The sequence below is a fragment of the Varroa destructor genome, unplaced genomic scaffold, assembly GCF_002443255.2.
Source record: "Varroa destructor unplaced genomic scaffold, Vdes_3.0 BEIS01000005.1, whole genome shotgun sequence".
Classification (NCBI taxonomy): domain Eukaryota; kingdom Metazoa; phylum Arthropoda; class Arachnida; order Mesostigmata; family Varroidae; genus Varroa; species Varroa destructor.
Genome location: NW_019211458.1, coordinates 12,499,269 through 12,512,454, shown reverse-complemented (window position 1 = coordinate 12,512,454; position 13,186 = coordinate 12,499,269). Strand labels below are relative to the sequence as shown.

The 13,186-nt window shown below is 39.8% G+C and overlaps 1 protein-coding gene and 1 long non-coding RNA gene across 9 annotated transcripts in view; one reads left to right on the top strand and one right to left on the bottom strand.

The window, feature by feature from the left end:
• LOC147755289 (uncharacterized) overlaps nucleotides 1-5,920 on the top strand; it is a 43,278-nt gene extending 37,358 nt beyond the window's left edge. For 3 of the 5 annotated variants that reach the window (XR_015328313.1, XR_015328311.1, XR_015328310.1), the window contains one exon: nucleotides 659-1,655. This is a non-coding gene — a long non-coding RNA (uncharacterized LOC147755289). Of the gene's footprint in view, nucleotides 1-658; nucleotides 1,656-5,779 lie in introns of those variants that run through there. The other 2 variants (XR_015328314.1, XR_015328312.1) reach the window with 2 other exon arrangements.
• Nucleotides 3,670-13,186, bottom strand: part of LOC147755288 (uncharacterized) — an 18,497-nt gene continuing 8,980 nt past the window's right edge. Inside the window, exons 1-5 of one of the 4 annotated variants that reach the window (XM_086990082.1) lie at nucleotides 10,965-11,156; nucleotides 7,128-7,295; nucleotides 5,841-5,970; nucleotides 5,006-5,099; nucleotides 3,670-4,707 (exon numbers count right to left, since the gene is read on the bottom strand). In XM_086990082.1, the coding sequence (XP_086846208.1) occupies nucleotide 4,707; nucleotides 5,006-5,099; nucleotides 5,841-5,970; nucleotides 7,128-7,295; nucleotides 10,965-10,994 (423 nt within the window). In that variant the 5' untranslated portion in view covers nucleotides 10,995-11,156 and the 3' untranslated portion in view covers nucleotides 3,670-4,706. Of the gene's footprint in view, nucleotides 5,100-5,840; nucleotides 5,971-7,127; nucleotides 7,296-10,964; nucleotides 11,157-13,186 lie in introns of those variants that run through there. The other 3 variants (XM_086990085.1, XM_086990084.1, XR_015328304.1) reach the window with 3 other exon arrangements.

Below are 13,186 nucleotides of genomic sequence, written 5' to 3'. Positions count from 1 at the left end.
TTAAGATACAAATGTTAAACAAGCCTCTATATAGAAATCAAATGATGGTACAGAATATATTTGGTTCATTAACATTATATATATATATATATATATATATATACAGAAATCCGTACTTGTATACAATTCATCTGATAATTCAGATAATCGTTGACGAGGTGAAACAAATGAAACATTTTTGCCAATGAGGCCAAAGAATAAACTCAGTCGGTTCAGTTCCCGTATTCCTTTATGTTATATCTGCACTTTTAAAAAAAACTTTACTTGCTATAATTATAATTAAATTCCATAAATATATATAAAACATATATAAAAATTCCAATTATATCGGCACTTCGTAACAGCATTGAAAAAATGATCCATTTACGAATCTCTAAATATCAAGGTTGAATTTCGAGAAACCTTATACAAATTGCAACCCTTAAAAATTTCAGCTCTATCTGGGTGGCTTTTTAGTCTTCATATTACGAACAAGTAAATGTCAGTGCTCTTACGGGCTAATAGTAGTATAAAAAGCCACTGATATGCTGTATAGAGGAATTAAGCGTGTCGAGCAAAACGTCGCCGTGTAATTATTTTCTTAAATCATGGGCATTTTTAGTCCTTACTTGTTCAGGAGTGTAAAGCGCTTATACCTGTGCTGTCCTTATAATAACAGGCAGGTGCCATTTGCGGTACGAATATAGATCCCGAAGATCCCAGGCTAAACGGGACCATTAAGGCAGTCCCACAACTACAACCAGCGCCATAGCACCGGCGGAAGCTGACCTGATTAAATGATGTCTACTACCGTACAGGACCCTCCTCTTACTCTGCTAAATGCTGCAGCAGGCTAATCGTCGTCTCGTCGCATCTTCTTTTTCCCATAATGAAATTTTCCCCCTTTCGCTTTTCCCTTAACTTTCGAGCCAGTGCCACCTTGCCGTCCTAGCCTGGCCGTTACTGGTATGCATAAGCCGCTGGCTGACGTTGCAGTAAGCAGACGCCTTCTCTTTGGATACGGCTCGTAAGCAAGAAGAGCCTGGCTAGGTTTCCACTGCGTTAGTCGGCCTGGACGAGGTGATGTGGGCTGTATAGCCGATTCGTCGGCGCAGTGACGGTGGATTGTCATACCATCTATTAGCGCAAAAATGGCCGGACGATGCCTTGCTTCCCCTCGCTCACGACCTCTTATCCACTCGATCGTAACACTTGTGGGTCATCATGGCGGCAGCGTAGCGGCTGCTGCAGAGGAGGAGAGTAGCGGTCTGTCGACAGGATGAAAGTTTAGCTTAACTAGAACTTTGCCAGTGAACGCTCGAGAGTGCGACAGTTTAGGAATAGGGCAGCAGCTGATACCCCGTTACCCTATCATCGCCGGGTGCTGTCATCTCCTTTTTAGCTTCTAGCGGCTGCTGCATTTGGTCGGTCCGTATAGTTGACAGCACCTGTAATTAGTGAAAGAGTTCAAATATTCAATCATGGGGAAATGAGTCTTATTAGATGGGGCAATCGTCAGGACAGTTGAGTCGTAACTGCTAATCGAATAATTAAAACACTTCAGAGTGTTAGCTAATGTATCGTAACAAAAGTTATCAAAAGCAGGAGCGAGTGCAATATCATCCACTGATTGCGGCACCTAAAATAAATACACGTCCGGGCTTTGTGTCCTTTAATCTGTGTTATCTTTTTAGCTCAAAGACTCTGATACACACAAGGTGAGTATAAAGAAATGGGCAGGCTGCTTCGAAACGTAAGGATTCAACCCGCAGAGGCGATGTTCACCATATACCTAATGATCGATGATGTTTTACTGATACACAACAGAAGTGCGGTATATGATGTTCAAGCTTGTCGTGAAGATGGGTAGAAGGAAACTTTTCGTACGTTGCATATAAGTAGACCGATAAGAATGGGTTCAGCTAGGCAGGGACAAGGCTAGATTTATACAACGGGCAATAATTAAGGATTGGGAAAAAAGTTTCAAAAAGTTTCTTTTTGCCTTTGCCTGAATTGCAGGCCGTCTTTTCCTCAAGCTGTAGACGTACTTTCCTTAACTCTACAACTACTTTTTCCGCATACCTTCTATCATCTTTTTACCCGTTACTACTGAACATCATGTCACTGTGTTGTCGGGGCCTGTGAAAGCAAGCGTGCCCCTGAGACCATATGATAATACTACCGCGACTAAAACTCTACTCGGGATGTTTAAAGCGTTCCTTAGGGACGTCTAGCATACAAAGCTCTAACAAACTATGATTTTAAGGAATCGGTCGAATGTGATAGAACTCAACTAGAAAGAACCTTATTATATGTACAGGTTGACATATTGTATCGTCAGTTACTTGTATATTGAAGCGTAGGTGTTCCGCGAATTTTAGGCACTTGTAAACGCTTTGCTCATCTATAATAGCGCAAATCGCTTTTCTAAACAATTTGTCATAATGCATAGAGAAGCGTAGGATATTTATACTTGAATCAGAAGTGTGCATGAGAACAAGATGGTCACCTATGCAGGCTTGCTTAAGCATTACACACCTCTACGAGGAGGAATACACTTATAGACTTGTTTTCAGAAGAAGCTCTTCCCACAGTCGTGTACCGTTTCGTACGTATGGAACAACGGGTTATCTTATGTATTACCGCAACTAATAAACAGGTCGAGACTAGTTAGCTCGGAACAAAACTTGTGTCCCTTTAGGCTAATTTAAAGTGTGCATACATTTCCAATAGTTGCGTAGTGTGGAAGGAAACACCGAATTGCTGCAGAAAACTCCTCTGCACAAAACTACAAACAACGCAAAGCTAGCATCCGCCACTAATAGACGAAAACAAGGTGGACTGTGGCCAAGGTAGAACAGGTCACTCCTCCAGTAAGCTGCAAGAAACAGCCGTTTATATGATTGGCGATAGTAAACTTGTTAATTTGGAAGGAACGAAAATGACGGCGCGGTTTTATCAATTTTTAAGCGTTTGTTGCGTGTTTTGCCTTAAAAGCAGCGTTTTTATTTTAATGAGCTGATACTCAAGATAGTTTTGGAATTTTCTATTTGTAGTACCTTGTCAGTTTCTGAGACACGTTTAGCCCTTTCGAAATTGCGCACGAGTACAGACATTAGATACTTTTCAAAATGGCATAATGCTCTATATCTGTGTTAATTTTCGCGAATATCATATATAGCGGAAGAAATTGAAGTTCTCCTTTTGTTGGAATATCTTCAAATATGGTGGTAGCTAAATAACATTGTCAAGAGACAAAGAAACAAATTGCCATGGACATGCGCTTGTGCAGCCAAACGAGTTCATCCCTTCATTGAGAAAACTATAGATATGAAAATATCCGTAAGCTAACAATGTTGCGTACCTCTCCTCAATACATACTTCGTTTATGCCTAACAAAGAACGATACAACCTCCGAATGCTGATATTGTTGTTGAGTGTGTGTCGACTAAATTTGTATCTAGCCGTTGATGCTCCTATAAGGTGAAAAAGATGGCAGATATCTCTGTTCCCGTTTACTCGTAATGAGCGTTGAAGATATGCCAAAAGTTACGATACCATTTAACACTTGTGCTAGAAGTTACAACTGAAAGTTAGCGAGACGTTTTCCAGATAGTCTATGCAGCTGTAGCGTACCACGCTTCGCATAAATCTTAAAGCCATCTATTCATCATAATCTGGTGCTCAATACAAAGTCGAACGAAAGTATTTTTATTTTATTCTGTACTGTATAACAAACAAATACAGCGTATATATCGAATATTCTAAGTATCCTGTTTAGTTGTATGTTTCCATGCCTATATTGTACATATACTAGCAAGAGTTATTTTGCAATTTGAGATAAGTAAATATAAGAGAATTTTATTAAGATCTATGAAGAAAAATACCAGGCCAGACTAATACAGGCTTTGTTTTGCTTCGAATTAAAATTGATCACCCAGGAAACCAGTAACTTTCACAGAATAATTTTTAACTACAGGCTATGGTAGCCACATAGTGAAGAATTACGTATTGCTTATGGGGCGGGGCGACCTTTTACAAAAACGTCCATAGGTCACGTTCGAATTTGTCTCTAAGCGTATTTAGACCTCTTGTGAAACTATGTAAGCTACGATTTTGTAAAAGCTCATGGTGATTTTTACTACAACGTTTATTGTTTGACTTTCCCTACTGTTACCAAATTTCTCCCCGCCTCCGTTAAATCGACCCCGTCGCTACCCTTTCGGTGCTGTCCTTGCACATTACTAAGTCTACGAAGCATACCACATAGCAAAATGACCTTACGCTACCCATGACCCCATGCGGAGAGCCTCGATATTTCCGAAACCTTTTAACTGCCGTTGCAGCTTTCTTTCATATTTTTGTGTCGGCCTGCCGGTCGCCGTGTGGCCAGTGCTTGCGAGCGCAGAAAAACTGCTACAATTTAAGATAAACAAGACTTGTAGCATACAAAAAGCGAGAATCTAAAAAAGTAGCAAAAAAAAACAGGAGCTGGTGTGGCTGTGCCAGCAACAGCAGTAACCTTCAGAGTACAGCATATTTATATTGAAGAAGCAAATTAATAACGTATTGATGCGTCGTTATATGTCGTGCTAGCGCAAACCGATAGTGAGAGTTTTGACGTCGAGCTGGGTCATATAGAGATACAACTTCTTTACAAAGTCCCAGAGCCTTCCAGTGAACGTCCACCAGTTAGTTCCATATGTATATGGTCGATAGGTTAGCAATCTGCTGAAAAGGACGACGAACAGATAACGGTAAGCAGGCTCAGTGTGGTGTTATAGTATATAATATTGTTGATAATAATAAGGCACACTTACAGCTGTTCTCGCATCTACTCTCACTGCTTCGAACGTTTTGTTACTACGTGCATATATGAAAGCGGCTCTATCACGTTTAATGAAGCTTGACTAGATGCTGCCTATCGATTGCTTATCCGTCTTCAAAAAACGTGAATTTATAAATGGGCCCAAGTAAAAGGGATTTTCATTTTAAATTTACATATTCATATATATGATATGTGTACCACTGAATTTTCAGGGCACAAGAAAGTAGGACGTAGGTTTGCTGCGCCGGAACAGAAACATAGTGGTGATGGAAATCTTCAATTTTTTCACCATCTGAAAATAAACAAATATAGTTTAAGAAAAACTGACGTTTTACGGAAACGGTGAACACGGGTTTGTCAGTCGAATCTGCATTAATATTAATCTATAGAATGTACACCGAAGTGCAGAGCAAGCATTGGTATTTAGTTATATATTTGATTTAGGTGTACCGTTGTTACTCGGATTATATTCATAGATTTGACACTTTTACTTCTTGGTAGTAAAAAAATATCTGTGGTACCTCAGAGAGTTAAAAAAAATACCATAACTAGAAATACTAGTATGACAGGGATCAAATAGATTTCCACATAATTTCACAATTTTTTTTGTATGTACATGTTAAAGCCAGAATAAGGCTAACAACGGTTTAAGAATGGATTACTTGAGATTTACACAGAACGCAATAGAGGGGATGACGGCAGTTGTACTCCCTATCGCACTGCCCGCCAAATCGATAAGGTTGAACATAGAGAAACGAGCTCGGGCGACAATACACAGCCAACATTGTACATTGTTGCAGTGTATAATTGAACCTGCTAGATTTGAGTTTATGGTCTGGTTCTAGTGTTCGATACACAGATATAATAAACATCGGTTCAGAATAGAAAAGCACTTCACATCTTCCCAATAGATTTTGACCTACTGCAGGGAGTCGACTCATGTCAAATTCAAATGCTTTTTTTTTCTTCTAGTAGTTCCTACGGAGTCCAAGATACGACGTCAAATCATGCGAACACACATTCGGGTACGTACGTGTGCATGCAGCAGCCGTGAACAGAGTTCTCGGACATACGTACAGGCTTCGTCTGGAGTTTGTGGAAATCAAAGCTGCGACAACGGTTGCACCAGTCACACAAAACGATAGGTAACCTAGGACAGAAGGCTAAAGGAAAAGAGAAAATGGCCTTACGCTTCGGCTGAGGTTGTTATGACGTTGGAACAAAAGAGCTTCTACGCGACAGTATATGATCGTGTCTAAAAAGGAGCCAGAAAACTGATGCCAGGATAGCCGCACGGTTGTCAATACAGTAAGGCTTAGCTCGCTGTCGTGTGCTGGACTGATTTGAAGAAAAGCCAAAAGAGCGACAAAGCCTTTTACCTTAACCGTATTTCACCTGCCCTTTAATAGCATAGGGTTACACGGTTATAGATCACTCAATAGTGAATATTATAGAAATGATTCAAACTTAAAATGCGGCTAAGCATGTCGTTTTCAATATTTTGTTTATTAACGCAACAAGCCCATACCCCGAAAATTCGACGACGTCCCATGTGTGACCACGCACAATACTGCCCCGCCCTGAAAGCAGGCCCTGTAGGCTAAAATGGTACCAATTAATCAATAAATGATAAACTAGTAAGGCAATTGTTAATTTTTTATACTAGTAATTTCAGTGTTTATATTATTTCATTATTCATATTTACAAGTTACCATAAAACAGGACTGTAATACAAAAAGATTTGCCGCATTATTAACTGCAGAGCTCCATAGAGTTTCATTGTATATTTACTACTTCCTTTTTTATTAAATTGGAAACTTAATTAAAGGATACCACGGTAGCATTGTGACACTTTTCGCAGTACATGTGGCGTATAGCAATGCTTGTTCACTTGCAGCCTGTATTGGTCTTGCCATAACAATAAACGACATCAAACACGACTTGGCCTATTCATTGCAACCGATGCACCCTTACGCTTGGTGTGATCTAACTTTTCGCGGAACAAGTTATAACACTCTGAGGGTATTTTTTAAATCTTTGACTTACCTTGTTTTTGTCTAACAGTGCTGGTTCCACGGGATACACATAAGAATATTGAATTTTACCGAACGAATCTAACATAAACTGGGTTTCAATTCTGTGCAGTCAAATATGAGTAACTTCCGAAATCCATCGGTTATGAGTATCCGCAAAATTGTATAAATTGTTATTTCTATTAGTACCACGATTGAAAAGTCCAAAAATAAGCTATACTTTCATCATCCTATTATATTGACTTTTTTTTTTTATTAAGGTTATTTCAAGAAAGCAGCTGGCTCACCAGGGTTGTCCTCATTTTTTCAAATTTGTCCCGAGCGAAACTCAAAACGGAAAATTCCTCTCGAGGGTAGCACTGTCCAAGGAAATACAGTTCTTGTTTATAAAGCATGTTCAGCAGAGTACAAATAGTCTCACATTGTGATCCCACTACCGACACGTAGATCTGGGCCTAAGAGAAATTAACGTCAAATGGAATTTCATTGTCAATACATGGTATTAGCAGACATTTCGGGTGTTAGGGTTCTCAAGGTTAGTTCGGTTGCCGCAACTTATATATTTGTTAGCAGGTTTCATTTGCGCATTTGAAGTGACTTGCGGTCGAGTTCGCTAAACAAGTTCGCTTCGGACAATTCTCTAATGTACAGCATTAAGTACAAGCAATGGTAGTCCTGATATGTATGGCCTTAAAAAAAATAAGCAGGTACATCTTCGATCGAAGTTGATCGTCAGAAATTTAGTCCGAAAACTTCGAAAATGTGCAAGTCTAGAATATTATAATCAGAATAGGGAATGTTATAATCCTATACGAATCACTATAAATTCCTTCGTTCCTTTATATTGGATAAATAAATGTTATGGCACATTTAATGTGGCGTCTGGCAGCATCCTCTTTTGCTCTCGTCCTTTCCAAACGCGGTACTGTTAAAACCGTGCGAAATTCAAATGTAGCGAAAATGTATTATAACAAATGTAGTAACTTAGAAACTAGATGCTCTAAGTAAAAGCTTTTACTTCAGCTGTAAAAACCGTTTACCGAATATAATTACACCTCGCTGAGGTGCGCCCGCATGGAGCTGCGAATTTCTTTGCCTACATTATTTTTGTACGGAAAATTTATGAGTCATTCATCAAAAAGTCCTCTATTTTACCCCGTATATAAACACCTTCTAGCTTCTCTTCGAATACCGAACATTATAACAATAGTGAGCCATGTAGCGCTTGATTGCATCCGGAAAATGTCGAAGCACTGATGATAACAATAACTGAAATATTTTCTAGAGACTGGTAAAGAGCAGCCGCAAGATAACTGGGTCTTCAACTGCGAAGCTGAACAATGTAAGAGACGGGCTGAAGTCAAATGTGGTAAGACATGTCGACGTAGATATGTCGGTAACTAAAGACATAGGGCACGATTAATACCGTGAGCTACATACGCTGCTGCATAGCTGTAGATCATGCAGGGTTACATCCTCGAGTAAGATAATTTAAGCACGATCTTTTATTGTCTGCAGGAAGTGTTTGCAAGCTGGAAGACGGAAAATTCCTAAGTGCAGGATCAGCCGAGTGGGAAACGACGTCTTGATAAGCAGATCCAGAGGCCCGGTGGAAAGTATAGAAAAAGATCGAGTGCAAAAACCGGGCGGATAAGGTCAAGGAGAAGGACTTGAAAGAAAGCACGTCTAACGAGTTGGATGACGCCGTCACTCTCTTTTTTCTGAATGAACAATGAGCCAAGGTGAAAATTTACCACTACTTCCCATACTCTTTCGTGCTGGCTTCGGAAAGTCTAGCGCACGGAGATCAGATTGTGCTGACTCAATATGCTTAGCGGCGAATAGTGCGCGGTCGAGCGGGCTTAACGGCTGGAGATCGTTGGCTGAATAGAAGCAAACTAGTCATTGGCGGTAATGGATCAGAGCGGCCCAAAAGCGTAAAAGCCAAAGGCAACCTATGTGCCGATCTCGTTCGCTTGGTTGCGTGCCCCTAGAAGTACCTTGAGAAGCAATAGGTCGACCCCAAGAAGGAGTACTACAACTTGACATAACGCGAATAGAAGCCCCCAAAGATGCGGTTCACGTCACAAAATTTCCATTGGAGAAAGTAAAACAAATCAATGTGCACAGAGTACTTATTCAAAAGAGTTGTCAAGCAAACCGGCTGTACGACATGTCTTTTTTTTTGTATGTACGGATATTACTTCAAACCAAAAGAAAATAGCGTTACATAGACACCTTGTCTATGCTTGAAAGAGACAATGTTCTTTTGGAAGAAAGATGTATACAATGTTAATATTGCGCGCTGTAAAATCGAATAGCGGCAATGGAATCCATATACTCCGCTTGCAAACCACGGGGACTGTGTCCTGGTCCTTAACTATAATTTATAATTCACTGTATGAACCGTTAATTTCTTATAGTTTACCGCCCATATCCGATAGCCAGCATTCTTTCTCGTAATTACCTTTTCTAAATAACACCTGGCTTACTGGCAATGTCATCTCGAAAGACATAAACCTGCTAGCCTGAGCATGTTTTATCGAATAAAATGGCGTTTTCTGCACGGTTAACATCCTTATGAGGGGTGTCAACTGATGGTCTTCAACCGGAATTTTTCCGCAAGGAAGATCTCAAATGGTCGAAATTCTCTGCTTGCTGCTTCAGCATAAGCATTCTGCACCGGAATTGTTAAAGCATCTTGTGACGGAGTTACGCTTGACGTATTTGTGTGAAGTAAAATCTAGAATTTTATCTAGTCGAATTTAATGCGTTTGTTAAAGCTGTGGACCTCTTACCATGGATAAGGGGCTGATATCTCGGATGGTCAGTCCATGAGATTCGCATCCGAAATATAGTTATGTGGCCTTACTTGTAAATAATTTCTAAAAAAATACCGAAAATATGTTTTGTTTCTCTCTAAAAATATAGTATTATAGGAAGAACAACAATTGATTATCTGTTTCAAAGAGGTTTTTAATCTAGAATCTCTATTTTTTTTTACTGCTAGCTTCTAAGTACAGCTCACATGACCGGAGCCTTTGCCAATATCAAATGCAATTATTTTACAAGCAAAAAACCTATAGTAGTCATCCTTGTAATTCGAACAGAAAGATCGTCTAGAAGCTTCCAGCTGTCAAATCAACAATAGTCTTCTAAATAGCTTTGAAAAAATTTTTCCTGACAACGCATAATAGCTAGTTAGTATCTATGTTTTTTTTATGGCTGGCATAAATACCAGGACAGATCGATTAGTAATTAAATTTATGCCAAACTTTCAATAAGCGCTCACTTCTTATAGTATAGGCGAATACTTAAAACTGAAAACTGAAGATTTTACCAGTAGCTGGTCACGAAATAGCATTGACATGGAGTTCCTGCATAAACAACAAAGCCTATGGCATGCATTTGAAAATAATTATTATTTCTATCTTCTTACATTTGAAAGTACTGAAAGAAAATTGTTTGCGTAGAACGTACGTTTCTCGTATAGTAAATTCTAAATGTGTATCAGTACTATACCCTTTACTGGGTGATGAAAATATTGACTGAGCTCGCCATTATTGTTTAGATGAGGATTTCCTTCAGGAATCGTGTTAATGTCACTTGTTATTCTGACTGGCAGCAACTTGCTTTAGTTATTGCGCCAAACCCGGGAACTGATCAGGCGTCACCCCGCTATGAAGCTGTTCTATGATTTTTATTTTTCTTATATACATATCATCTATTTACTTATGAATACTTGAATCGACGTATCAGCAGTATCTTGCACTGCAAGAGGACGGCAGCTATACAAATGACTGCGGCAAGAAGAATCGGCGTCATACTCCGCTAACTCTACGGTACTATTAGAAAACCTTAAAAGTACGAGGCGACGAACGCCGTTTCTAGCATAATGCCTTCTACACTAAACAAACTTCTCTGACCCGCGAAACACTGGAGACATATTTTAAGTACTTCCGTCAATAGAAAAACTTTAGTCGAAAAATGGCAGCGCAGCCAGATTTGATCCGTAATCAGCGCTCGAATAGCGCATCTGATATGTTCCCACACTTAACAAGATTATTCAACACAAGACGTCTAGAGTACTACCAGCTGGACTGACGTTCCTTCGAATGACATACCTGAAGAGCAAAACCACTTAGATAATCCATCCTTGCAAAAACGAACGCATAGAAGAGCTGTTACCATATGCTTCTGGTTCATCTCATCACGTGCCGGCTGATTAGGTTCCAGGAAGCTTGTCCTTTTATCCTAGCTGAACAGCGCGGCCAAGCCCAGTATAATTTACCCCCACGGCCTTTTTGCTTTTTTCAGTGTTTTTCGCTTTGTAGGTCAGTTTTGATACGGCTCTGAAAGACAAAACCTCAGTAAAGCTTCCAAAATCCGGGGTTCTATAAAACATGCTGCAGTCGATTAGAGCTACGGCAAGAGAACCTAATAGGCGAAGACGATGGAATGGCCCGGGTAGAACCATTCGTTCAATCAGCTGACGTACTACAGGCTGATATAGCTTGAATCTGCCACTGTTCTCGCCGCTGTTAAGAAACGTGTCGTGCCTTGTCCAAGGTTGGTTAGGGTGGGTGGCTACGTCCATTTATTTGGATGATCATTGTTATACTTGGCAAGAATTGGTCATGTCCAGGAAACTCCTGCAAGACTGTTGATATGTATGGAACAGAACGGGCTACCGATCAGCATGAACCGAACGATGACCATGAAGCTTAGCTGCTTTGCTACTTCTGGCACGCTATATATAAGCAGAACGACTTTGAAGTACGTGAGTAGATTAAAGTGCTTGGAGGTAGTCTTGCTCTCGAATGACTGAATCTTCACAGAACGCATTACGGATAAAGTATGGTGAGCGATGGTTGCCAATGTGGAAATACGAAAACCCTCAAGGCTCTATTTGCAAACTGTTGCTTTATATAAAATCGAAGTTTGAGAGCCGTTCCCGGTGGCGTAACTCGAACGACTGGTCAGAATCAGGCCTGCGTTCTTAAAGCGCACATAGATCCTGTATGATTCATCGTTGAACAAAATACTTGTATCGTTTAGGCGATCACCGTTATTTTCAGATCTGGCATGCAGATTCAAGCTCTCTGCTACGCGTGTCCATTCGAAATCAATTAGTCGTCGGAAAAAAGAAAATTGGCAGAGGTCGATCCCGATTTTCTTTATAAGCGCAAATAAATGTAGAACTGTCCTATATTTTCTAACATGCTGCATTAAATACACAACACTAATCTGACGTTGATATATATTCTGGAACTGCAAGCGAATTAATAAATTAAAGCGTACCAAAAACTACACAGAGATTACTACTATATATTGTGAAATAGCTATATATTTTAATTCATTAAGTTTAACATTACATATGCGAACATTTGATCTTTTATGTAAGCCAATAATCAACGGGTGTAAATAATTTTGCAGGAAATTGTACGTTTGTTTTTCCTATAAGGGTTTAATAACTTGTCTGAATATAATATTTGCACGAATAGACTTCGCTGTCTGAGTCATGGTGGAGCTCACCTAATGCCTTTGTCTTGTTGCGAGAAACGAGCTATGGAGCGTGGAGAACGACCGGATGGGGGTGAATCAATGGTTAAAGGGACGCACACCAGCCACTGCGTTAAGTGTGGCCAATCCCACGACGTCTAGCTTCGTCGATAGTTGTAATGCACTTCGACACGTCCGCTTAGGTCTTCGTCCTGCACGCCCACTGTGACCGAACGTGACCTGACACACAAGTGCCCGTGGAAGGCTACCTAAATTGAGCGTTGAGCATATGTTGCCGCCAAACGTCGCACAAATAGCGGGGCAGATATTGCCTTGTTTTTAATACAAACTGAATGACTTGTTTTTATTTTACGTGATCTCTGCCTAGACGTAACCATTTTTCTATTACTCGTGATCTCGGTTTACCTAGGTCTAAAAAGAAAATAAACGAGAGTAGCTTTCTTGAAGATAAACGCCATTTCGAATGTTCGACTAAGAACAACTGTACAATAACGTCGGGAAAAGACATCTTCCACAAAAGCTAGCTTCAACCAATAACGAAATTGATAAAGCTATGATTTTTTATTTTTTATGATCAATGCGTAGAGTTAACATTAAGAGTTTACTACAATTGCTTTTCTTAATAAATCATCATGTGCGCCTTACTTTACATTTGGTCCTAATTTAAATTGTTTCAAGAGCATCATCTTGCAACTAACAATATCATCAACTTATCTGTGGCATTACGCTTCTGCAATTATATAAAATAAGTAATATACTATCAAGATGTTGAGGAACATAAATCCGCTCGTAGCTTGAGCGAAAGAAAAAAGATCTTAACTAT